The sequence below is a fragment of the Phasianus colchicus genome, chromosome 14 (genome assembly GCF_987193195.1).
Source record: "Phasianus colchicus chromosome 14, bPhaCol1.hap1.1, whole genome shotgun sequence".
Lineage (NCBI taxonomy): Eukaryota > Metazoa > Chordata > Aves > Galliformes > Phasianidae > Phasianus > Phasianus colchicus.
In genome coordinates, this window is record NC_143449.1 from 18,958,967 (window position 1) to 18,984,463 (window position 25,497).

General features: G+C 42.4%; 1 protein-coding gene across 6 annotated transcripts in view; it reads left to right on the forward strand.

Annotated features, from left to right (window-relative positions):
- LOC116229508 (fibronectin type-III domain-containing protein 3a-like) overlaps nucleotides 1-25,497 on the forward strand; it is a 37,639-nt gene that overhangs the window by 6,297 nt on the left and 5,845 nt on the right. For 2 of the 6 annotated variants that reach the window (XM_031594012.2, XM_090150506.1), the window contains exons 3-21: nucleotides 6,826-6,964; nucleotides 10,417-10,492; nucleotides 11,228-11,304; nucleotides 14,242-14,476; nucleotides 15,359-15,631; nucleotides 17,038-17,093; nucleotides 18,236-18,390; nucleotides 18,655-18,714; nucleotides 19,364-19,502; nucleotides 20,379-20,432; nucleotides 21,095-21,216; nucleotides 21,302-21,476; nucleotides 22,275-22,361; nucleotides 22,579-22,717; nucleotides 23,078-23,146; nucleotides 23,378-23,496; nucleotides 23,594-23,699; nucleotides 24,266-24,441; nucleotides 25,065-25,178. In XM_031594012.2, the coding sequence (XP_031449872.1) occupies nucleotides 6,869-6,964; nucleotides 10,417-10,492; nucleotides 11,228-11,304; nucleotides 14,242-14,476; nucleotides 15,359-15,631; nucleotides 17,038-17,093; nucleotides 18,236-18,390; nucleotides 18,655-18,714; nucleotides 19,364-19,502; nucleotides 20,379-20,432; nucleotides 21,095-21,216; nucleotides 21,302-21,476; nucleotides 22,275-22,361; nucleotides 22,579-22,717; nucleotides 23,078-23,146; nucleotides 23,378-23,496; nucleotides 23,594-23,699; nucleotides 24,266-24,441; nucleotides 25,065-25,178 (2,328 nt within the window). In that variant the 5' untranslated portion in view covers nucleotides 6,826-6,868. Of the gene's footprint in view, nucleotides 1-1,246; nucleotides 1,317-6,327; nucleotides 6,659-6,825; nucleotides 6,965-10,416; nucleotides 10,493-11,227; nucleotides 11,305-14,241; nucleotides 14,477-15,358; nucleotides 15,632-17,037; nucleotides 17,094-18,235; nucleotides 18,391-18,654; nucleotides 18,715-19,363; nucleotides 19,503-20,378; nucleotides 20,433-21,094; nucleotides 21,217-21,301; nucleotides 21,477-22,274; nucleotides 22,362-22,578; nucleotides 22,718-23,077; nucleotides 23,147-23,377; nucleotides 23,497-23,593; nucleotides 23,700-24,265; nucleotides 24,442-25,064; nucleotides 25,179-25,497 lie in introns of those variants that run through there. The other 4 variants (XM_031594013.2, XM_031594015.2, XM_090150505.1 and 1 more) reach the window with 4 other exon arrangements.

The following is a 25,497-nucleotide window of genomic DNA, read 5'->3' on the forward strand; positions in this document are numbered from 1 at the left end:
ATGACAACTGGCTGCTCTGACCTGCGCTGTGGTAGAGAGCCTTTCCTGGAAGCAGGGCTGTTGTTTCTAGTAATCTGAATGATTGCTTCCTCTCAGTCAAGTCTGGAAAAAAAAAAAAAAAAGAAAAAAAAAAAGTCAGGATTAGGAATGCAGAACGTTTGGGAAATAACTTTTGGATCAGCTGGTGTTTGTATCACACCATCTGTCTGACTGTGTGTGTGTCTGCCATCCCACAGTGCTCACTCGGTTACCTTCTGGCGCTGCAGAGGTCTGTGCTTTGGTGCTGCCGTGCTGTAGGCACAGGAGGTTCTGTGGGCACAGCATGCTGGCACCCATGGCTGCAAGGCACCCAGGGGCACTTCAGTGTCTGGAAATGCAGTATGTAGGACAGGGCAGGGCAGCCTCCACCTGCCCTCCATGGGAAACCAAAACACAGCACTTGGAAGTGGGAGCATGCTCGTGCCCTCTGTGATGTAGGTATGCCTCTCTTCACGGAGGAGACTTGGATGATGCTGTGGAATATGTCTGTTCCTGTTGTGGTGGGGCTGTCTGCACACACAAAAGCTTTGGGTTTTTTTTCTGTTCTGTGAAACAATGCTTTTTCGCCATGAAGATGATTGGTAAATAAAATGTTACTGTAAAAGAGATTCAGCTTTACGCTGCACCTCAAGACCAAATTTGTCCTATGGGGAAGAATCATACTTATTTTTCCAGATACTTAACCTGAAATTCAGAACTCAGAGCACATGCAGCTCCTGTAGAAACTTGCACTTCCCATCTTGTCATTCTTGGCACCGATTTAAACATTTTGCTTCATCTGTTGAGCTCAGTGGTTATTTAGTTGTGAAGCCTGGTTTGCTTTGGGGTGACTGGGGAGGGTTTCTCCGGGGCTCTTGCTGCTTGTCACCACGGTGTGGAACAGATGCCTGTTCTCTGGCACATCACAGCCCGTGGTCTTAGGAGCAGAGTGTTATCTTTCTACAGCTGTGTGTTTTGTTTGCAGGGAAGTACACCTTTAGTTTTCCAGCTGTTCTTCACCACTGCTACATGACTGTACCGCAATCCCTGTCAGGATGCTGTCATTGCATTTGTTCCCTTTGCAGGATTTTCCTTTCTCTTTCTTTTTTTAAATCAATTTTTCATTTCAAAGATGCGCTCTATTTTTGTGGCTCTGATGGAAAGCTTTCTTGGATCACGAGTTTGTTTTTCGATTGACTGTTTTATATTTTACATCCCTTCCCTTCAGGTGGTGCATCTGCTTTCCCACCATTGCTCTGAGACCTTAAGGGACGTCACACCAGAACACAAAGCAGTCTGTAAGTGCTGAGGACAGTTGCTTGTATAGTTTTTATTAGCGGGTGGAGGATTTCTTTTTATTGCTTTCCTGGCACAGTCACGTCAGGAACCTGATCCGGATTGGTAGGGGAGGCTGGAAGGTGATGCTATCACTTGTGGCAGAGTTCCCGTGTGTCCTACCCTGTTGATCTGCTGTTTCTGTGGTTTTAGGGATTTTTTTAATTTGGTGGCTGTGACATGAGGGCTTCCCATCTCAATCTGAATTTTCCTGTGGGGAGAATTTCTGTGGGCAGTCAGGTCTTCGGATGAGCCAGGCTGATTAACACGTGGTGCTGGCTTCCGTGTTCTGTGATGGAATCAACATTTCAGTGTCAGTAAGGCTTTCTGGAAAATACAGGAAAATGTGTGCATCTCTGTAGTGTTGCCACGTCTGTAGTTACTTCAGGTTGTCCTGCCCTGCCTTTGGAGGCTTCTAGCTCTGCCATTTTTGTAGCTGTTATTTTCATCATGGTGCAAAGCAGGGACACGAGTTGTTCTGCACCGGTGCATCTGCACTACTGCTGGGGTTGAGGTGTTATCACTTCGTGGTACCTCAAAGAAAGCACCTGGTGCAGTGTGCTAAAACCACGTACTGCATGTCTGTGCAGTGAGCATTTTGTTGGGGTTTCATACTGTTCTGCAACACAAGTTGGCAGGTTTAACATCACAAAGCGTACCTGGAGCCAAATTGCTAGCGATTGGAACGGCCTGGGTTGGAAGGGACCTCTAAGCTCTAGCAATACCTAGGTCAAAATGACACAGGGTACACTTAGATCCATTATATGGGGTTTTTCACAGCTGTAGGCGTTAAATGTGTGACTGAGCACGTCTGTTGGACAAGTCATGAAGAGTGTTCTCAGTATCAGGGCTGCGGTGCCCCCTGGCTGGGAGCCAGGCTCCGGGCAAGGTGCTGCAGCCAAATCCACTCGGGTGTCATTATGAATTATTTCCAACATTTTAATCAAAACATATATTTAGTTTTGAACAGATGACTGTTATGGAGCGATGGTGGTCTCTTCAGAGCTAAAATTGTAACTGAGCCTCTGTTAAGTGTGGTTCTGTTGGGGCTCTCGCTCCCTTAATCTCACTGAAAGTAAACCAGTGCTCTCCATGGCTCACGTGTGGTCCTGTGGCTGAGGGGAACTATTTTGGGATCAGGATGATATCTTAAACACTTTGTTAGGGCTGTTTATTTGAAAAACACTGGGAGAAGGTAACTTGTGTCTTTAAACCTAAATGTTTCCTACCTCAAAATCACATGGGGTGCATTTTGGGTGGGGGAGGTGAAACTTTTCTGAAATCCCTAGGAAGGTCTGATCTTTTGATGAGGCAGTTCCTTACCCCGATGCTGTAGAGGCATTTTGTTCATCTGTTACTCTTGTTTAACAGCCTTTGGTGCAAACTTTATCTCAAAATATTTCAAGGTTTGAAAGAGTTGAAGGCATGGAAACACCTCCGTGAGCTGAGCGCCCGTCTTCCCATCAGAATCCCTCTGTGGCCCTGGGCAGGTTGTACTCCCTACCTCAGCCTCACTCCGCTTAAATAAAAGCATCTCCATTTAAATAATGAGCTCCTTAAAACAGCAGCTTTCTCATATTAAACCCAGCACTTACTATAATGAAAAGTGTTTACATCCCTTTCTGTGTGGGACTAGAAATGCATGTTGACTGTTTATGGAATAGGTTCAGTTTTTGTTCTGGACAGTAGAATGAGGCTGATCCATTTCTGCCTACAGCCTATCCCCCTTTTAGGATAAGTATGAAGCCTTTTGAAGAGATGTTTTCAATACGTTGGGAAAACACTTCAATATGAAATAGCAGGATGCCTGCAACTTATGTGAGTGTATGACATTGCTGCACATTTGCACAGTAAATAATCTCATGCCATTAATATGAGGATATAATTTCAATAGGAACGCTATCTTTCAGTCTGTGAAATGTTCCTAATTTTGTGTAGTATGGTAGAACACACTTAAAGAACGCACAACTCTTTGTTGTTTTGCACTGTGTATATAAATAACTGCATGGTGGTTCTCTCTGGAGCCAGGGGTCCCTTCCAACTTGGGATATTCTATGAACCACGGAATTGCAGAGGTTGGAAGGGACCTCAGGAGATTCCAGTCCAATCCAATCAGATTGTGGTCACTGCCAGAAGCAAAGCATGCCTGCAGGCATGGTGACATGCTGCTGCTGGTTGCTGTTGCAGAGCTCTGGGTGAGGCAGAAGCAGTGCCTGTGTACAGAAGGGTGCTTACAGCCGTGGCTTGTCCTTAGGGGGACTGCTGGCACAGCTGGAAGTTTCCTGTTGTCGTGCACACAGCAGTGCTGGTGTGAGCTGAGATTGAGAGTGGCACCTCGCCCTGTTCTGCACGCTGACACGTAGCTCAGTGGGGCTTTGCAAACCCAGTGTGCAGTGAGCACCTCTTCTATTCATTTCAGTCAACTTTTGTTAATAGCTACATGCATACATAGGAATAACGTATTTCTTTCTCTTTTGGACTGAAACCATTTGAGATTTCATTTTCAGAACATCTCAAGTCAGTGAGGTTTCCCTGATGGACAGCGGAGCTGGTGGCATGAAGCAGGCCTGCTCCATCCTGGAGGTACTGAGTTCAGCTGCGGGCGGGTGGAATCCATGAGCACTGTGCTCGGTGGGAGCTCAGAGCTGGAGCAGCTCCAAGATGACTGCAGTGCTGCTGGAGGAGCATCGGGGCTGGGAAGGGGAAGGCCCACATTGCAGCGGTGTAGGCTGTGCGTTTTTCTGTGTCAGGAAGTGAGGTCAGACCCGGCGCTGTGTGCTGTCATTGTTTTCTGGAAGGCTGGTCATTAAGGTTTTCTGTTTTTCTTAGAAGCCTTTGTAGTGTGAGTCTGTCAGTGGAAAATATTGCCTCTTTTAATACGGTTAGCGTGATGAACCGCGTTACGTTGGTGTGCTTTTGGATCGCTCAGTGCTTCTCAGAGAGCACTTCTAACATCTGAGCTGATTTCTTTGCTCTAAAGATCCTTTATACCCTATTTTGGCACAGCAGATACAGCAAAACCTAACCCTTAGGATCTGTTAACACTGATCGAGTAATTTGAAACCCGTATTTCACAACTGTCGGTAAACTGTCGTATAAATGAAAGTCTGAAAAATGTTAGTTATGGGTGTTAGAACAGGGAAGCCTCATGTGGAAACCAACATCAGTGTAATAAGTGGAGAAGGTTTATCTGGCTGTGTATCAGTGTGAGGTTGAGAGTGGCACCTCGTCCTGTTCTGCACGCTGACATGTAGCTCAGTGGGGCTTTGCAAACCCAGTGTGCAGTGAGCATCTCTTCTATTCATTTCAGTCAACTTTTGTTAATAGCTACAGCCATACGTAGGAATAACGTATTTCTTTCTCTTTTGGGCTGAAACCATTTGAGATTTCATTTTCAGAACGTCTGAAGTACTGAGACGGATTCAATTCCTGAGGCTCACAGTCATTATTTCTTTTTTACTTATTTGTGCCCCATGCTGAGATAGCCGTGTGAATGCTTTGCTGGATGTGCACTCTGCTGTACGTCAGATTTTAGCCTCTTGTTTTAATCAAAATGACAAAATGTCACAGCATTTCTGTGTGCTCAGCTGAACTGCTGAATGCGGATCTGGTCGCTTTTTGGTGAGTGGTTTTCCCCTTCATGTTAATTGCTAATTTCTATCATTGTTGAGGTTCTTAGATGAATGAAACTGAGACTGTGCATGCAGACACGTGTGTTTTATGTATTTATTCATATGTATAAAACAATGTATTTTTAATCTGCTCGTGTGTACTGAATTCCTATTATGGAAGCAGTTTCTCTGAAGTCTTAGCTAGAAACCTCTAAAAATAGGAGGGTTGTAGTAGAAGAAACTGCAGCTGTAATTTTAGCCCATGGACCGGCAGCGTTAGCAGTTATTTTTAAGTGAAATAGTTGTGTACAATCAGATGAGCTTGTTTCCTTGGCAGTAGTCATTCAAAATTTGACAAACAGAAGGGAAGGTGATTTTCTGCAGGAAATAAATGGCACTCTAAGGTAGCTGGGTATATTTAGGGCAATCCTGATACAAATCGGTGCTTTGAAGTCCTGTGTAGCCCTCCCACCCCTGCAGCCTGCTTTGGTCTCCTAAGATCCCAAGGCAGGAGCAGGGCCAGGGGGTGGCTGGTGTGCAGAGCCAGGGCTATCTGTGGCACTATGGGCTGTTCCTTTGTGCTGTGTTTTGTGGCTGTGTGATTGTATCCGTTCTTTTGAGATGCTTTTGCAAACAAGAATGAGTGTGTTTGTGCCTCTGTGCTCTCCCAGCCTTCTCATCTGGCAGCAGCAGTGCAGGAGGACCTTGTAATGTTGGCCTTTATTGCAGGCCATTTCTGGGCAACCTGAACTTAACGTCAGAAGAGATTCTGAGAGTGCAGCTGTGATGTTTTTCTGAACACTGCTATTTCCATATTGGTTTAGCAGTTGTTCGTAGGCTGGCTTGGTTCACGCATAGGTGAGTTGGTGTTTTTGCACTCTGTTCCTGTTTTGCTTTTTTAATGTAATAAATTGGTCTGTCTTAAATGCATTTTGGTCTTCTGTCTGGGTTATGGGAGGTAATGGGAAAGGAGAAGGAAATGGCAGCATTTCCTGTATCCTGTTACCTTGTGCGTTGTATGGATGCTGAATTAACTGTTCATCAAAAATTCATGAAGAGTTGCCCTGCATTTTGCTTTGTTGTAATTACGGATCGTTCACGGGAAGCTCACAGCTATGCAGTGCTTTTCCAGTTGCAGTTCTCCATGGTACTCATTTAAAGACTCCTATACGAAGCACTCTGCTCTGTCTCACACTGCCTTAGGCGTTGTTTTCACCGTGCCAGAATTCTGTACTAATGGCACGTTGCAACACTGGGGAGAATGAAGGGGTTTTGATCACCGCAGAGATTGAAGTGTGTGTATGTTCTATGAATTATTTGGTGTAAGACTTTATTTACAGCGAGTTCAGAAACTCAGAAAACTCCAGATTTTAAGAATAAAATGCTACGTGAGCATACATGATGCTGCCGTGTGATCGCATCGCTTACGTAGCGATGTCAGCCCTTGTGGTATGTGGAGTGGGGTGCGTGTGCTATTTTGAAGGATGTATTTTTGGAAAGAGGATATGCATTGCTGATACACAGTACTTGAGAACAGGATAATAACTTGTACTCCTTGAGAGCACCATTGGAAAGAACACGGACATCTGAGGTGATGCCCTCCATGCTGTCAAGGCTGTCCGTTTGCACGAGTTCTTAAATGTGCAATGAGGGCAGAAGGGAATGCTTCATACCAGCTTTAGGCTCCAATTAAGGTCAGTTTATTTGCGTATCTTTGGGGCAGAGTTGTGGTATGCTGAAGGCATTGAATGCTGTGTTTTTCTTCTGAATTACTGGTACCATGTTTGGCAAACAAAGTGGAGAATTATTTGGGAAAGGGGAGTGGCTGAAACATAACACTGGTGCTGTCTTTTTGTTTCAGCAGGCGATTACTGTGAGCAGCTGTCAATGAATGGTTTTCAGACATGATGGCCGACCAGCCACCTCCGTTAGAAGCTACGCCTCTATTGAACGAAGTGCCACTTCTACCTCACATGGTTAATGGAGACAGCATCCAACAGGCAAGTCCATCCCTCATGCTTCCATCTGGGTCCCTGTCAAACTGTGCCTGCAGGGCTTGCAGGGAGGCTGGCATTCAGGTGTACTGTAGAAGACAGAACTGATTCAAACAAAATATTTGCTGGCCAGCTTTTGTGATGGCTGAAAGAAGGCTCCAAAGAAAGCAACTGTGGTACTGATTTGCAGTTACTCCCTCCAAGGAAGTGTTCATGGCCAGGCTGGATGGGACCTCGAGCAATCTGATGCAGTGGGGGGCTGGAAGTAGGTGAATGTGAGTCCCTTCCATCTTGTTCTATGACTCTGCAAGTGTATGGTTCTCAGCACTGATACTGTCAGTGCAAATCTAAAGAGGAAGAAAATCATTCAATATTACTGCAGTGGAAATATGAAAAGATTGCTTTTAATTTGCAGTGTTTTATACACACGTAAGTCTTTAATATTAAACTTAAAAAAAAAATCAAATAGGAAAGGGGAAAATGTGTGGATTTAATACATAATAAAACAAGTCGATACAGATTAGAGAGAAGCTGCAATGCTTTAAACTGAGAAACCTATTGCAGGAAAATGTAGAGGAGAGGAAAGACCTTCAGTTCCCTGATGCTAGGAATCTTCATTAATAATTACAGCATGCTAATGAAACCTTAGTAGAGCTGAAACGTTAGAATTTTGGGGGACACAACCCTTCAGAAGCACTTACTATGAGTAGAAATACAGATAACAGTACAAGCTTGCACAGATTGTCGCTAAATTTGAAGTAAATTTAGTACTTAGCAGTAAAAGTGAAGTGCCTTCTACTATAAATTCCCATCGTTGGGAGATGCATTGCTGAACAACCACTGAAATCTCACAGACATCCTGTTGTTTTAACTTGGGATCTTAATTTAAGAAGCTACAAACGTAACTGGTCCTTGTAGGAAAGAAAAGGGTGTTTGGTTTGTTGACATAACTGAATTGCAGGAATAACAAAAGATAAATCTGGAGGCATTATGTGCCTGAAGTCAAATAATTGTCTGTTGAAGTGAGGAACAGGGTTGTCCATTCCTTTATTCTGGTCAGTATGTAGCTTTGAGTATCTGGCAGTAATTAAAATAGGAATTAGGGGGTTCATTCAGAAGGGAAAATTGCATAGGAGTTTCTGTAGGATAACTCTCCTGTAAAATGGTGGGGAAGGGTGACTGTGAAGACGTTGGTGTGTTTGAATGCACAGCAAATAAATAGGGTACAGCAGCATCGTGAGCTGCTGAGGACCTGGGAAGCAGTGTATGCTGGAAGATTTAAAATTAAATCTCTTTTATTTTGTAAACGTTACAGGTGGGAAAGAGGAGAGACCTGCATTACTTCAGTTGTAGGGCACTTCCGTGTAGAAATGATAGCCCTTACTATAAAAAAAAGTGATGAGTAATTGTACTCTGCGTTTTTTTCTCTTACTCTGGAGATAAGACGACTTGAAATAAACAAAGCTATAGAATATCTCAGCTCGTTCTGCAGTTCTAGCATTAGCAACATGAAATTTTAGACACTGGCCAGCTGTGAGGTTATTCATTTGCTGGTGTTCTTGTTACACGAGGAAAAGAGATGAGTGGGTCTCACTGGAGACCAGCTCTGTCGCTGTGTTTGTGTAACATGTCCTTGTACAGACCAGTGTGTAGAATATCAGTGAGCAGTGAGTGACCAAAAGGTGACTGTCATTGGAGTCTGGGGAGCCCAGTGGAGGCTGTTTGCAGTCGGGTAGGGCTTAAAAGAGTTGAGTCTTGGAGATGCACGGGAAAATGGCCTTTTAAGAGCAGACTTGAAAGCAGATAGTCTCTAAGCTGAGTTATTTTGGAAATAACGAGTAAGTCTGTCTAGTGAAAATAGGTGTGTCTGTCTTCATGGGGTGAGAATGTCACTTCATGTCACTGTGCCAGCATTTCTCACTGTTTATAAACAGCCATCCTGCAGTCACAGGACACGCAAAGCTCTGCTCTCCTCTGCTGCTCTCACTTGCAGGGAGTAGAAGCTTCTGAGCCACATTTGCAAGCTCGCTGTTAAGCGGAGTATTAACTTGAAAGCTTTATTAAGGCAGATGAGTTTTAATCATTTTGCTGCCAGTGCCAAAGAGGATGGGCTAATTATAAAATATTACACAGTGGTTTGTAGAAGTAAAATGTGTGCTGTTTGGCAAGTCCTGTCAGTCAGATGCAGCTTCCAGCTCGTCAGTTCCATTTCACAGAGAGGAACTCAGAAGTTTTCTGGAAGGGTTTCTTGTTTCAAAAAAACAACAACAACAAAACTTCAGCAATAGAAAGTGCATAGCAGCAAAATGCTGAATGGTGCTTTGAAATAGCTCTCAAACTGTGCTGATCCCATTAGTTCCAAAATGGTTCTGTGGGGCACCTGGAGGTGTCAGCCTTATTGTGAGTGCTCTGTGCTGCCCCTTACCAGGCTTAGGCTGACTCCTGAGGAGCATTCAGGCTTCCTGGAAGTTTTCCTTGATGGAAGGTAGATGGAATTGCATTTGCTTCATTAATTATAGTGAGTCATTCCTCTGAGACATTGCCCCGTGCATTCCTGACATTCCAGTCTCAGTGTTGCTCTGCAGTCCTGTGCTTACACCACTTGGGATCCTTTTCACTCAGTTCAGTTAATAGTTTCCTTAACTTCAGTTAATTGGAACTTCTGAAAATCAGTCCTGTTCAAAGGCTCTGAATTTTTAAAGCATCCCTTCCCTGCCTCTGATTTCTCTTGTCCTCGGAGGTGAGTTGTGAGCTTAAACACCTGCCTGTGGGGTCTGTCCCAGCAGCAGTTCTTCACTGCAGACTTTGTATTTCCTTTGTGCTCTGGCAAATCCCCAGCCTATTATTGTCTGTTTGGTATGTTGTTCAACAAACCAATAAGAAACATTGCATCGCTTTCTCTACTGCTAGAAATGTAGCAGAGTTAAAGCTACACGTTTACTGATGTACTGAAGTGACAGACTTAGTTACAGTTCAGTGTTCAAATTACACCTTTTTGAACAGTGCTGTCTGCCCCTGACCCCTTGTTGGAACTGCAGTAAGTATTGCTGAGTGGCTGCCTGACTTCTCCAGGTGCTGTGCTCATGTCCAGAAGCAGCTCACCTATCCAGAGCAGAATTGTTTCCTGTCCTGTGAGCTCACTGGGGTCAGGTCTGTGTTCGGTTATGCTTCCACATCCCATGTTATAAGTTAAAAAAAGATGAGTATGGCAGTATGCAGAAGCTGCAGAGTTGGCGTTGACCAGCATTTAACAAGCTGTTCCTTTGGGTCTTGTTTTACACACATTGCTTAAATGTAACAGATCTGTGCAAACTTCCTGTTCTGAGCAATGGAGGATACTTCTCAGGAATGCATAAAATTACATGAAGTGAGATGTGTGTGTATAGATTAAGCAATCTTTAAAATAAATAAGTAAAAAGCTAACTATTTTTAAATTGTTGGTTTTTTTTTTTAAACAGGTTATTCTTGTGCAGGTGAACCCAGGTGAAACATTTACAATTACAACTGAAGATGGACACATTCAGTGTATTCAAGGTAAGGGAAAGACTGGAGTACTAAATCAAATAACAAAATATCATAAAATTACTGCAATTTCTTTCTTTTACATCAGACGTTTTTATGTGCTCTGCAATGCAATAAACCAGATTTTTTCAGTTTGTACTTAAAGCACAAATAAGACAGTGCTGGGAAACTGGCAGGCTTCCCTGCAGCCCTGCACGCTTTGCTGATAGCTTTTAAGAGGTCAGCATCTCAGCTGCTCTTCCAGTGGTCCTCAAGCATCTATCTTCTCAGATTCACAGCACATGAACTTGTGAGATTTAGTTCCATCTAAACAACTTTAATGGGTGCTGTGTGACCTTGCTGCAATGCAAGGCAGTGGCATTAGCAGTGTGTTAGTGCTGAGGGAAGAGTCACTGCCCTCTGTGTGGTTACAAACCACTGTTTGGCTTGTGGGTAGGTGACCGAGCTGCAAATCTGCTGCTGGTTCAAAATATCTCCTGTAAGTCAAGTTGAATTTATCAGTACTTCCATTGTAAAAATATCTCAAACAATATTATACAAAAATGTCTATTCTGCTTCCATCACATCCCAGAGAGGAATACAATCTTGCAGCTTGATGTGAAAAATAGTATACATTTACTTTTTATAAATGTTGGTAGACTCTTTATCAGCATTACTGTAATGCAAATGATGTTGGTGCTGATCACTCTTGAAAACTGGTGTCCCAGAGCCATACCTGTTCTGAAGTGGCACCTCTTTCCTTCCCAGGTCCAGCCCATGTTCCTATGATGTCACCAAATGGTTCTATGCCACCTATTTTTGTGCCTCCCGGTTATGTATCTCAGGTAAACGTTAATTTGTTCTTGTGTTGAAGTGTGTTTGTGGGTATGGCTGTTTAACAAGGAAGATATCGATTGTTTTATTTGCAACAACTGTTAAAAGCATTTCTCATTTTTTCCACTGAACTTACCAAATATTTAACTGACTTTGCTGCAGGCGCTCTCACAGTTTGCTTGGTAAAACTTGAGCCAGTTCTCAGGGCTATTATTTTTTTCTTCGATAGTTAGGTGGCCAAAAAAGATTCCTTTTTGCAAGACAATGAATGACTGAATTGGCCATTGAGTTCCATTGACACGATGCACATCCTGATTTTGATTCAGCCCGGTTTTCAGGGCGAAAGTAAGTGCTTAGGGCATATCTACGTGGACTGCAGACCACAAAGTACCAGAGGGCTGATGGGTGTACTGGAGCTTGGCTGTGTTAGAACAGCCTCTGGGAGCACAGCTGCTTGGCAGCAGGTGAACTCATCTCCACTCTGGGTATGAGACTCGAGTTTCTTACATTGAGGTTATATGGACCACAGATCTTTACTAAGCTCTTTCATCTCTCAGGTCTTCTTTTTTTTTTCCAAGACTGCATTAGTTATTTCTTTTTAACATTTTCTCATAATTCAGATTTTTCTATCATAGCATAACTCTGTTCATCTCCCAGCTCTGATCTGCTTAGCATTCAGCAAAAGACTCTACTGTTATAGCAGAAGTGTGAGCAGGAGTGTTAATGCTGGTGACACGTGCCTAGGAAAACAGCAGGCTCTGGGCTTCTCTCCTGCCTTAATTTTTCCATTCTCACTGATTTTCCACTCTGCTGTGCTGTTAAGTCATGGCAGATCAGAGCAGTGTGTGGTACTTGAGCTCCTATCAGACATACTCGAAGTTCAGTTTGATTTACTTTTGAATTAATGCATTTTTAAAGGAAAGTAATGAAAAACTTTTTTTCCCCAATGGGCTAAGCTGGATTTCTTGGTTTCTGGTAATGCTCAGAATCTGGAGTTTTCCAAGTAGGACTGAGAACCATGTAGCCACATGTGTAAAAACTCATCAACGTGTGAGACTTGAACTTGTTGTTCTCAGAACTGTCTGAAGGAACCCAGAAGTATTTATGCTGCTTTCTTCCAAACTGCAATGAAGAGATTTAGTAGTGCTTAGTGGAGATGCAGCAGCTTCAAACAGTAAAATCATATGAAAACTTTATCATAGCAGTGCATCCCTTCTGGCAGAACATAGACTTCTTGTGCTTGCTCGGTTACTGTATGCATAGAGTAAGTGTAACCCACAGCCTCTGCTATGAGCTTTGGCTTGCATGTGTGAATGCATGTGTTACAGTGCTGTGTACAGTCATGTAGGTGAAGTGGAGTGTTCAGTTCCATTGATAACTGAACCCCCCCACGTTGCTTCGAGAACAAACCACATTCAATGTAACACAGACTTGGTCTTAAGTGAACTCATACCATTTTTTTCTTCTTCGTGAGGTCTGTTAAGAATTCCTGGTAGCACAGCTGGCTCCGAGGTCATTGTGCAGCTGAACTCTGTCATAGCAGTTTGGGACTGGACACGTCCTATTTCCCTTCTGCAGAATACTTGTGCTTCGTTTGCTCTATCTTTTGCTGAGGAGCTTTTCAAAATGTACTTTTGGCATGAGCAGTATTTCAACATCCGTAATGCCTTCTTTGCCAACTAGGAAATGCTGGAGTGATTTCTTACAGCCAAACCAAACATGCTTTAAGAGAGGATCTCGAAGGAACTAACAGGATAAAGAATATGGTCTGCTTTGAGGAAAGTGCTTTTTATAAATGCCCGAAAATATAAGTTTTGTATGTTTTAGTAACAGAGTGCTATGTAGAAGATTTGAACTTATCTAAGAGCAGGATTTATTTTATATAATTTACTTTACAGAAAAAGGGTTTGCATCTCCTGTTTGTTTGCCAGCCTGCAGCTGGAGTGCCTCCCCACAGCCTCAGCCCAGAGCTGCTCTGGGACCCAGCATTGCATCAGTGCTGCAGCACTGAAGGCCCTTCCCACCCACAGATGTGATCTGTGCTTTTGATGCAGCTCACAGGAGAAGGAAGCATAAAGCTGCAGAGCAATTTTAAACCAATCTAAGAAAAATGCCCTGTTTTCCTGCCAAGATGATTAATTTGAAAGTGTCCATTTGCCCTAAAAATCAAGCATCTTTCTGGTAGTGATTTTTTTTTTTCCAATTGCATTTTTCATCCCTGATTATTTTTTTTGAGTGAGGGAGAACAGAAGACAATTCATTTACTGTCTACCTTTAAAGAGGATTTAATACAGTCTAGCTGATCTGGCACATTGCCATTTTAGGACATGCTCACAGTGTGTGTGCACCTGTCCATACACATGCAGTCTCTTTTCTGTGTGTTGGAGCACCGGCACCTTTTGATCCCAGAGCTGAGCCGTGCAGGGAGGTTCCCTGTCTGAGCTCCCTTAGCCCATGGCTGACATGAACTATCCCGACATCTGAGTTGGGTTGGATCACAGCACGAGGCAGCAGAGCTGACGTGCAGTGCTGTGTGCTTGCCACGGGCTGTGGATGTGTGTGCAGCCATGCTCTGAGGATGGCACGCTGTGCAGTGACTTGCACGTGGCTCATGCTGTCAGATTGGATCTGGTCTAAAGCAGGCTGTAGTTGCAGCTACAGGGGGCACTGCACCCTGGTCAGTCCATGCTACTTGGTTTTCTTCAGAGAAATATAAATAATTCATAGATTTTAGATTGCTTAACGTTTCAATGTGCGAGGCTCAGCTTCTTAAATCTGACAGCCTGAAACTCCAGTTCCTTCTAATAACACGTGCTGGATTTCCACTGGGATTCACTTCTGTTTGTATACCCCTGCCTGTCAGATTGCTGGGTGAAGACTTAGGCAGGGAGATTCCTTATTAAAGCTTGTGTCTGTACTGACTTTCCATTTCTTACATTGCTTGACAGGTGGTGGAAGAAAATGGAGTTCGCAAAGTGGTGGTGTTGCCACACTCGGCTGAATTCCATCCTTCCATGCATCCTCCGCCTCATCCTCCCCCCCACGTGCCCCATTACATGCATCACCACCACGCTCTGCTCCCCCACCCCCCACACCCAGTGTACCCCCCTGTTCCTGGGACAGGAGAGCTGCCGCCGCAGTTCATCCACCAGCATCCACCGCCACACGTTTTCCAGGAGCAAGGTGAGCGTGCAGGCAGTGCTGAAATACAAGAGGAGTCTTTCTGCTCAGTGTGTGGGCTGGGACACCTGAGTTCTGCTGGTAGCTCCTTCTCGTGTTTCCAGCTTCCCTGAAACCCATAGCCCAGCCTGTGGCACTGCGTGTGCAAAGCATCAGTATATAAAGCTGAAACTTCTGTTTGTAAGGATTTATGCGAAAGCAACAGCTTTGAAATGTTATGATGCTGCATGTGGCTTTTTAAATGGATCTTTATTTTTGTTGCTGTTTATGATTGCATCTGCCTTCCCCTAAACTTGTGCTCTCAAGAGCTGCTGTGTTTGGTTGCAGCCTTGGCATACAGCTTTTGAAAACGTGGTTAATGTTAATATGTGAATGTATTTTTTGCTAGACAGAATCCAAATGGAACTGGAAAGAAAATAAAAAGTAATGACACATGCATCAAAAATCATAGTCATCCATGTTGGAGATTGAAATGCAAGTCTGCTCTATATTTAATAGCTGACTGAAGCAGTATTTCAGGGGAGGATCCCTGCTGACCTGAGACAGCCTATAAGCTGCTTCTGAAAACTGGCATTTAATGCAGGAAGAAATTAGACTGCGGAAGATCATTCTCTTTCTATCAAGTTTAAATCATTAATTAAGCTATTTCAGCTAATGTCTAGCATAAAATAGAAGCACTTCAGCTACATTTTTAAAAGTTAGCTCGGGTCCTGTGCTTGTGTACATTTCTTTGAAAATATGAATATCTATCAGGGAAGGAGGGCGACTTTAAGGCCTGATCCGAGGCAACTAACAGAAGATGGTTTTCTGAATTAAATCAGAAAAAAGCAACAACAAATGTGAAGTCAATTTGGGATCAAAAACAGTGTTTCCTTTGCTTTCTAGAACCTCGTTCTCATGGAAGGACAAACTTTATTCAGCGAGATGAAAGGAGTCTCAAAATGCAAGAGCACCTGAAGAAAAGACTAAAAGACAGACAAGCGAGCGGTCACACTAACAATAAGCTTAACAGTCCTCCATCTTCACCACATAAAGTTAATAATTCTTCCAGTGCAGCAGTTCAGAACGGAAATGGAAAAGGACAGCAAGGGACAGGAGGGCCGCTAAAGCAGAAGCAGATAGGAAAAACAAAGGGCTGTCCAGATGCAGAGATGGGAGGTAGGTTGCATCAAAAAGGTTAACAAAAAAACCAACGCAGTACATCTTTGGTCATTAGAAGCTGCTATGCATTCATTGCAAAGTGGTTTCTGCAAAAAATTGGATTAGTGAATTTTCTCCATTTGCGTGGGGTTGAATAAAGCCTGATGTAGCTTTTCTGTGTTTGGATTTTTAGTCGTTCATTTATTTATCTGTGATCCTGTAGAAATACTAGTTGTATCAACTTCGATCATCTGAGGTTTTACCAAATGAGATGTTTAGGAAGATTTGAGTCTGAGCCTCTCATGGCTCTTCTTCCTTTTCTGACCTGGGACTCTGCTCCGTGTTCCAAGTGAGGATGAATTGTTGTACTCACATAAGTGACTTCTGGTGTCGTTCTTTCCTAAGTGTTTGGATAAACAGGAGTTATGTGAGACTCGAAGAAATAGGATGGTTTGAGCAACTGCCTTCACAGGTTGCTGTTTGATCAGCTGCAATTTCAGAGCAGTACATTATTTTGCTGAAATGAACGTTTGAGCTTTTTAATAGCTCATGGCTATTTACTTGCATGTACTAAAATACCTTGTGTCAGTGTCTTTTGTGCTGGTTTGGAACACTGTCACCAGTGTGCACCTGGTTTCTTATCAAGGGTCTATAAATTAATTGCATCTCTTCAGTGCCGTGTGTGTATATCTTACAAGGAAATGATCTTTTTAGGCAGCAAGGGACAGTCCTCATCTGCGTCACTGTTGTACTGAGCTCTTTGCTGAGAGAAATAAAACAAATATCTTACTCTGTGACTGGGGAAGTAAACAGAAGTGGAAGTTCTTATCCAGCTTGTTTCAGGGACTAGAGAGATACTTGATTAGAGATTTGTCTTAATGCAAACTTACTTCCAGAAAAAAAAAAAAAACAAGAAATTTTTGAGAAAAATATCCAGAATTGTTTGTTGTGGACAATTTTCAAGTCAGGATCCATTCTGCAGGTGTAAACCTTTTGATACCCATAGGTATTGCCAGTATGCAATTTTGATGATCAGGATTCTTTCAAACTATGTGGCTTACAGTGGAAATTCAGGGACCAGCACATATGATAGCAAGATAAGATCTTACTGTCATTTTTTAACACCTTTCGTTTTTGGAGGAATGTTTTTGTGTTATCAAAGAAAACCCGCTTCTGCTCAGATTGGGAAAATATACCCTTTGTGCAGGATGGACTAAAAGGGTTTTTGTAACGCTGTTAGTTTTGGATAGTTCATGTTTCTAACCGTCACGCAGCCAAAACAAACAGGAGAAGCTAACTTTGCACAATAAGTGCTATTGTTAAGCTCTTAATGAAACACACTCCATCTTGTGGTGGCACTTCTGTAACAGACTGGTTTTTACTCTGGGGGTTTTCTGTAATCTGTTTTGTATTTGAAATTTCAGAATCTGACACAGAATCCAAGAAGTATGATACTCACTTGAGCATTGGCAAGCCAGTAGTAAGTATTACCTTTAAAATACCATTATTTTCTGGGCACGTGCTTGGTGTTAAATAACACAGCTTTCTCATCAATCTCCTTTTCTATCATTGTTAATTTCTGTAGTAGAGAAAATGTATTTTACTTGCCAGGGTTTATGTCTGGGAAAGGGCAATGGAGATATAGAAGCCTGCTTTTACTGAAGCAGGCTGAGTGATTCCTCTTCCCAGCCTGTAAGGCAGGGCTGTACCTGCTGGTGGAGTTGTGGTGTGTGTACATGAGGACTTAAGTGCCTGGAGAGCAGAGAGCCTGCTGACGTAGTGATAACCTGTTAGCTCTTTGAAGTGGCCTTCATTTAGCAAGGAGGATGTAAGGTACTGGGAATGGAAGTTACAGAAACAGCTCATCTTTTTATGCTAAGAAATTGGAGCAAATATTTGAGTATTTACAGACTGCTCAAGATACTGGAATCTGCTAACATGAATTTGAATATCTAGAGGCTAAGACTGCACTGATTTGTGGTCACAAGCACATTCAGTGAACTCTTCCTTGTGCTATGGATACGTTAAGCATGGGTTGTGTTTTTTCTGCTCTAGCTGTCCAGCCATTCTTTTCTACAGTCTTTTTTTCACTGATGCCTCTGACATCTGTACTTAATGTCATCAGAAGGCTGTATTGAATTTTGTCAGAGACATTTTGCTTAGACAGAAGATGTTTAGTCTTGAGCAGTTAAAATCAGAGCCTCTCGCTGTCGGCCAGGTTATTGGTTGAATGTTAAGATTAAGTGGTGAAGTTGCAGTGCCTTTAGAAAGTGAGGTCATCTGACTGTGCCTAAACACAGACCTGCTGCCAGTGCTGAAGATTCCAGATCTGAAAATTTGCTCTAAATGAGTGATGCAAACAGTGCAGGTGAAATACAGAGCTCCTCTTCATACACTGAGATGATGTAATGTGCCTATAAGTAAGGGAAATCCTTTAATGTGATTTTAGAAGTGAAAACAAAATAATGTTAAATTCAAACGATGACTTGATATTTCCACTACAAAGGTAAAGAATTCCTCCCGTGAGGAACTTCAAGGGCAAACTAGCAACACCGTGTTATTGACTAACATACCTTTTATTACAGAAAGCAAACTTACTTGCATTATTTATGCTTTTAATAGGTTTCTGATATACAAGCAAGATCAGCCGTTCTGTCCTGGAATCTCCCAGTTAGTTCACAGAATGGAGAGAGCCATAGTCATAGTCCAGCAGCATTTACATTTGAAGTAGCAATATCCAACAGTGGTAAAAATGGAAAATTTAAATCTGTCTATGTGTAAGTTTAGTTTCTTCCTTTAAGCACAATACTGATGTTTAAAACCATTAACCGAGCAGCAATCTCTTTATCAGGAGCTGTTTGTTGACTTGCAGACCTACCTACTTCACATGCAATAAAGTTTAAGTAATTTCAGTATGACTTACATGGACAATGGAAAACTTGAAAGTTAAATGTGCGCTACTTGGTTTTGCTTTTCAATAAGCTTTTATCCCTGACAGTATAAGGAAGAGCTGTAACTTTTCTTCTTTTCCCTTTTTATAGTGGGGAGGAATTAACAATTACCCTTCCTGATCTCAGACCAGCAACTGATTACCATGCCAGGTATGTTGCTGCAACAGAATGCTTCATGCTGTTGTTTTTGGGCTAATTATAAAGTCGTCATGGCTTCATCAGAAGGGTGTGGTTGCAGAAAACTTGAGGAATACTGTGCGTGAAGCATCACAGCTGTGGATGTTACTGTGGCTGGTTTCCACATATCTTCTAACTCCCTAAAAATGTCGCCTCGCTTTGTCCAGCGCTCTGCTATCTCCTCTCCCCTCTTGTTTCTCCAAAATATAAACATCGGGTTATCTTCTGGCTAGAGGCATTCAAGGCCAGGCTGGATGTGGCTCTGGGCAGCCTGCTCTGCTGGTTGGCGACCCTGCACATAGCAGGGGGTTGAAACTAGATGAGCGTTGTGGTCCTTTGCAACCCAGGCCATTCTGTGTTTCTGTGATTTTAGAATTCTTTTGGATGCTGGTGTTTGTTACGTGAACATCAGTTACTGAAACCTGGAGTGAGATCATGAAATGAGGTTTTGTTTCTTCATTCCTGAGCAATGCTTTGGAACCAGTGATCTGCAGTAACAAAAGGCTCTGGTCCTGCTGCTGTTATGACAACTTACAATTAAATGCATTTCTCAAGCTGATAAATCTTTCCTTAAATTCTGAGGTGCCAATGTGATAACATAATTTCTTGTCCTTTTGTTTAGAGTTTCAGCAACCAGCAGTTCCATAAAGGAATCTGTTTCAGAATTAGTGAGTTTCACTACGGAAAGTTGTGAGCCAGATTGTCCAGCTGCACCGAAGCTAATTAATAGAACCAAAAACAGCCTGAGTTTGCAGTGGAAGGTAAGCAGAAAGCAGACTGATGTATTCGTACCAGTGTGCTTACGTTAGCTTTGCCTGTAATGTAGTGTTTGTTTTAGATGTTAGCTTTTGCTCAGTTAAGGCTGGTGGCTGAAATCATGATCGCTTCTTCCTGCTTCCTTTGTTGCTTGCTTACTTCTTGCACATGGCTTTAGCATGATGGAGTTGGAAGCAGCACTCTCTTAAGTATGGACTGTCTGGTGGGAAAGTTCTCTTCTGAAATGGCACTGTAAGAAAGGAGAGAGAGCACTGAAGTGGAGTTTCTAGATGATAACGTTATAATTCTGTAATTCTGGTAGTTACTTGTACCAGCTCATAGTGAATTTCTTTCTCTAATTTGTACATTGCCCTTTGAATCTGACTTTTGAATACATGCAGTATAATCTGAAGATTCAGTCAGTGTGTTTTATTATCATTCCATGTTTTTCTAACAGCTATGTTTACACCTGGAAAAAATGGTTAATAGATGAATAATATCAGTTAAATTATCTGTATAATCTGCACTTAGGAAGTTCCTAATTTCTTGAATTTCCTAGAAAGCAAATTAATTCAAAATATTAATGTAGCAGTTCAGAGAGCCATCAGGAGTGAGGGATGGAATGAGCTGTTGGCTTTTACCCACTCCTCTCTGGCTCACTTTACAGAGCACATGCTCAGAGCTGCAGGTTATCAAAAGTGTTTGTGGAAGAAGAGAAGCTGTTGTGTGTGCTTACTGCAGACTTTTTCAGCTCTTTTCATTTTAAAAGGCAGTTGGAATTTATAAATATATTTGACCACTCAATTGTTGTCTTAATATGGAAAAAATGCAATCATTCAACTGTTTGATTTTAACTTTTTTCACTGTTTCTTTATTTTCAGTCTTCAAATGACAACGGTTCCAAAATAACTAATTTTCTTTTAGAATGGGATGAGGTAAGCCCTTTTCTAGTGGAAAAAATACCCAGCAATGTAATGACCAATTATACTTTAAAAATACTTTTCTGCTTTGGTTCATCCACTATTTTCAGTGCAACTGCTTAGGCAGTTAAGTCAGTTAGAGATCTTGAATGCCATTGGTAGTAGTGAAGCATTGGAGCAGACCATCAGTTCAGGTCCTCTGAGAGCCGTGCTCAGTGTCCTCACGTGGTCCTTGTCAGTCAGAGCAGCATCAATTCCTGGCCTTTGTTTATCAAGTGTTTGGCTTCTCCCTTCAGTAGCTGTCAAAAATACTGCCCCAGTCTGAACTTCTTAAAGAAATATATCCCAAAGTGGTAAAAACTGCAAATTTGTGGTTTATTTTCAGTTGCAGTGATTTATTACAATTTTGTCACAACTCCAGTACCAAAAAATCATCTCACCTCTATCAGATGTGATTCTGGCACCTGGAGTGCTCAGGATTGCTGTCAGGCATGCTCAGCGTGGTGTGGGTGACTGTAGCTTTCTAATTCTTTGGACTTACTGTTTCTTTTAATCTAGTTTTTATTAAATTAGTGCAGTGAAATTTAGGAAAAGTTAGAGGTTAAGAAAATGACCTTAGCAGGGAGTGCACAGTCTCAGTGCAAGAAGTTGCTCAGGTCGTTCTCACTTTTTTAAAGGGGAAGAACGGACCCTTCAAAGAATGCTACTACGGGCACCTGAAGCAGTACAAGCTCACCAAACTCTCTCCTTCCACAAAATACTCGCTTAGACTGGCTGCTAAAAACGATATTGGAATGAGGTAAGGAACTCAATTTGTGGTATCATCCATTTTCTCATCAGCTGCCCAGTGCCATTGCTAACTTCCCAAAAAACCATTTTTGCAGTGGGTTTAGCGAGACGGTGACGTACTACACAGCAGGGATGGTCCCCCCAGCCCCACCTCCCCCGGTGCTCGTTGAAGCTGGAGTGACCTGGCTGGCCCTGCAGTGGAGCCCACCCAGCGGCGTGTCCTCAGAGGACTCCCTCACTTATACTTTAGACGTGGAAGAAGAAGGTTCTGTAAGTGCAGCTTTCTTTCATATCTATAAAAGCTCGATACATGGTTGGGCATAAATAAACATTTCAACCAGTATTTTATTTCCAAATTGGCAAGCACTGCATGCATTTATGAAACAAAGATGAAGTTCCAGCTAGAACAACAACAACAACAATGCAAAACAATCTGTCTGTTAGAAAAATTTCTGCTCCAATAAGCTTGCTCAACCATCTTTACCCAAGAAAAGACAGGACAGTCTTCATCTTCCTTAATTTGAATAAAGAGAGAATCCACTGGGCTGTACCCCTATGGGGTCTCTCACATTTCTGGGGGACACACAGCCCCTCTGTTATCCCTGTACCCTGACACTAGTGAGTCCTTTCCCCATTGGCTGAGGTACTTGAGGTTCACATTTTCTCCATTCTCCTGTCAGCCATCCCCCTGTGGTACAGCCCTTCGTTTCCTTTGTTGACACATACTTTGTACTCTGGATTCAGAGTTGGTTGTTTTGTCCAACTGAAACTGTCTGTCACTCTTCGTTCTGCCCAACAAACAAGATGTGCACAAGGGGCTAAGCCAGCATCTCCTGCCATGTACTTGCAAGATAAGTTTGTTTAACCAGATCCTTGGGACTTGAAACTCTTCTTCTCAGCTTTATCTTTTATCTTGTTTTGTAGGGATCCCCTATCCTTCCTCTGCTCCTCCCAGATCTTATTTTGCAAGGACGTTATTGTTGTCTTTCCTTCACTGTCCAATCACTTTCTCATTTTATCATGGAAAACTAGTGACTGCATTTTGTCCTTGTTTTTCCTTCTTTGTAGGGTTATGGTTTCCAGCCACAATACAACGGAGACGAACTCTCGTGCACTTTAAGAAATCTTAGAAGGAGTACATCCTATAAGTTTAGGGTTTGTACTATGTTTTGTTACTAATTTAATTATGACCATATGCATTTCTGGGATTTTAGCATTTTCTTATAGCTAAGACCCTTTCTATGGAAACTAGAGAAATTTACCTGCAATTGTTGTTGGTTTTGCATGGAAGAGTTTTGTAAATCATCAGTGTGTTACCCATCATTAAATCAATCTTTCCAGTCACTTACATGTTCTGTTTGTTCCTGAACAGCTCTTTGCCTACAACAGCGAAGGAAAAAGCAGCCCAAGTGAGGTAGTGGAACACAGCACCAACCCTGACAAACCTGGGCCACCAAGTAAACCAAGTGCAAAGGGGAAGATCCATTCCCACAGTGTGAAAGTAGCATGGGGTAGGTTTGTTAGTACTGTGTTCGAGTTGTTCTCACACATTGTGTATGTGCAGTCACCTGGTAATGCAGATTAAAACACAGAGACAAACCCGTAGGCTGAACACTTGTCTCTGCAGGGAATGGTATTGCAGGAGAAATGCACAGTACTCCTCTTCCTCATGATTAAAAACAGAAAAAAAACATTTTTCTGTAAAATGTACTGTGACTATATGTATGTACACAGTTTTCTTTCTGAACTGACTTTTTTACTTGAATTAATTCTACAGCAGATTAAAATGTTGTCTGAAGACAGTCGATAACAACGTAACGCATTGTCTTTACATCTTCAGTAAGTTATTTTAAGGTGATGTTTTCTTTCAGAGCCACCCAAAGATAATGGAGGATCAGACATCGTTAAATACTTTTTGGAGATCTCAGAAGCAGTAATTGGTAAGCAGTTGCCATTAAGTACTGTTTGAGCTTGTGTACTAACTTGTGATTCACCACTGTCGCTGCAGCGATTGCTGTTCTTTTCTCACACGTGTTTTTGCTCCTTGTCTAATTCATCCTTCAAATTGAGTCTCGTGCTTTATCTTCATCATTAATAACTGTACAGGAATTGTCAAGGTTGATTTTTGCAAAAGCTTTGCAGTATATAGGATGTTTTCTTTTTTGCTGCAGGGAGTAAATGGGACACCATCTACAGCGGTTCCCAGAGAGAGCACGTGTGTGATCATCTCAAGCCTGGTACTTCGTACAGAATGAGAGTTCATTGTGTCAGCAGAGGTGGGGAGAGCCAGGTGAGAGCAAGGAGAATGAATTTGCTTTGGAAAGTCATTTTGGTCTGTTTCACTGCAATGTTTGCTTCCGCTCTGAAATGATGTGTGTTACTGCCAGGCTTCTGATATTCTGACTGTTACAACGTCGGCTGTTCCTCCGGGGCCCTGTCCCACTCCATGCCTGGCAGGCAAGGCGAAGCCCAAGGAGATCACATTGCAGTGGGGTAAGCTCCTGAAAAATCTTATATATCTATTTAAATAAAATAAGTGTTTTAATATCAAAGGAATATGAGTAATATTGCCCATGTTGATACTTTTATTTAAAAAAAAAAAAGCTTGAAAAACCAGCTGTGATATGCATGTCTGCAATGGTATAGAGTGTGTTAAATGAGTGTCTTTCATTGAGGAGGGCTCTCTGGCTGCCTTGTTACTGATGCATTCATTATTACTATTGGCAACTTAAGAATCAACCCTCCTTTTATTTATTTTTATTTATTACTTTTATCTCAGTAAAGGAGATAAGTGAGCAGCGATGAAGATAGACTGTTTTTTGAAGGACATTTATGAAGGAACCTGATAAAGGCTATCTTAAGCTAACATACCAGTTCCTGAGGGGGGAAGAAAAACTTGATGTTGTTCTGCTCAGCTGCAGTGAACACCTGCACCCTGATTTTTAGCATGCGTCTAGCTTGACTTGTAGCATGAGAAGGCTTGAGAAGTAGAAACTAGTTAGAAGAAAAAAAAAGTGCTTAGTGAAATTAATAGAAAAAAATCCCTTTTTATTTTGCAGGCCCACCACCTGTAGATGGAGGATCTGACATAACAGAATACGTTATAGAGATGGCAAACTCAGAGCAGGAGGAGCGCAGACAGGTGTACCAGGGTGCTGCACCCGAGTGCACTGTGAGCAACCTGCTCCCTGGGAGAGCATACTGCTTCTGGCTGCGGGCAGCAAACAGGGTTGGGGTGAGTGCCCTGCTAACAAGGCCAGGTTTTACACACAGGATGGTGGTGGTGCTATCCGGTTCAGAGCCTGATGGTAACTTGTAGCTTGTGTTCTGTCAGATTTTCATGAGCAGAGCAGAATTTCTCATGTGTGTGTATATATATATTAGAAAAAAAAAAAGTAAACCCTACGTTTCTGGCAGTAGATAATCACCTGGTGTTTGTGCCTTAAGAAATTGCCCTGTATTTTACAGTTACGGATTGGTGCAGTGCGAATAGCATTGTGCAGAGAGGGTGTGTTCAAACAATGCAAGGTTTGAATGAGGTTAGGGTAAATGTTAGTTGTGTAAAAGCCTTTCTGAAACACCACCCAGCTGCTTCTGGAAGCGAGATTCTGACCGTGGGGAAAGGAGGAGTGGCACAACTGCTGAAGTGGGACGTAGTGGGAGGGTTTTGGTTCATGTAGGCACAGAGCCAGCTTCTAAACTGCCTGAAAGGAATTGAAAATGGTGCCTGAAAATGAGCATGGAAATCTTCTATTTGCTTCCTTATTGTTAGAAATCATTTGTTTTCTTCAGCTCGCATGCCTGTTAGTTTTTGCTTGACTGTTTCTATATTCATGAAGTTGTACTTTTTTTTTGCAGTTTGGTCCTCACTCGGACAGAGCAGAAATCTCTACTGCTCCAGGCCCCCCTGATCAGTGCTGCAAACCTGCAATCACTTGTAAAAATGCAACTTGTGTTGCAGTTTCCTGGGAGGTAGGTGCTAACAGGTGTTCAGTAAGACAGAAATTACTGTGTGGCTCTTAGAATCATGCTAGCATACACACTGGCATGGAAATGGAAGAAGTGATAAGTGTATGGGTGCAGTATTTTGGACATCTCTGTGTAGAGGCATATGTTATTGTTGTAGATTTGGTGCACTGTACTAGCAGTAGTAAAGTGCCAGAGTGTCATATCTGAGAAGACAGACTGTTCTCTCAAGCTCAGCTTTTCAACCCCAGTGCTTGTTTTGATGTCTTTGTTCAGTGTAGTGAGAGACCATATTTGTATGATGAACATGTAATTTGTTGCTTGA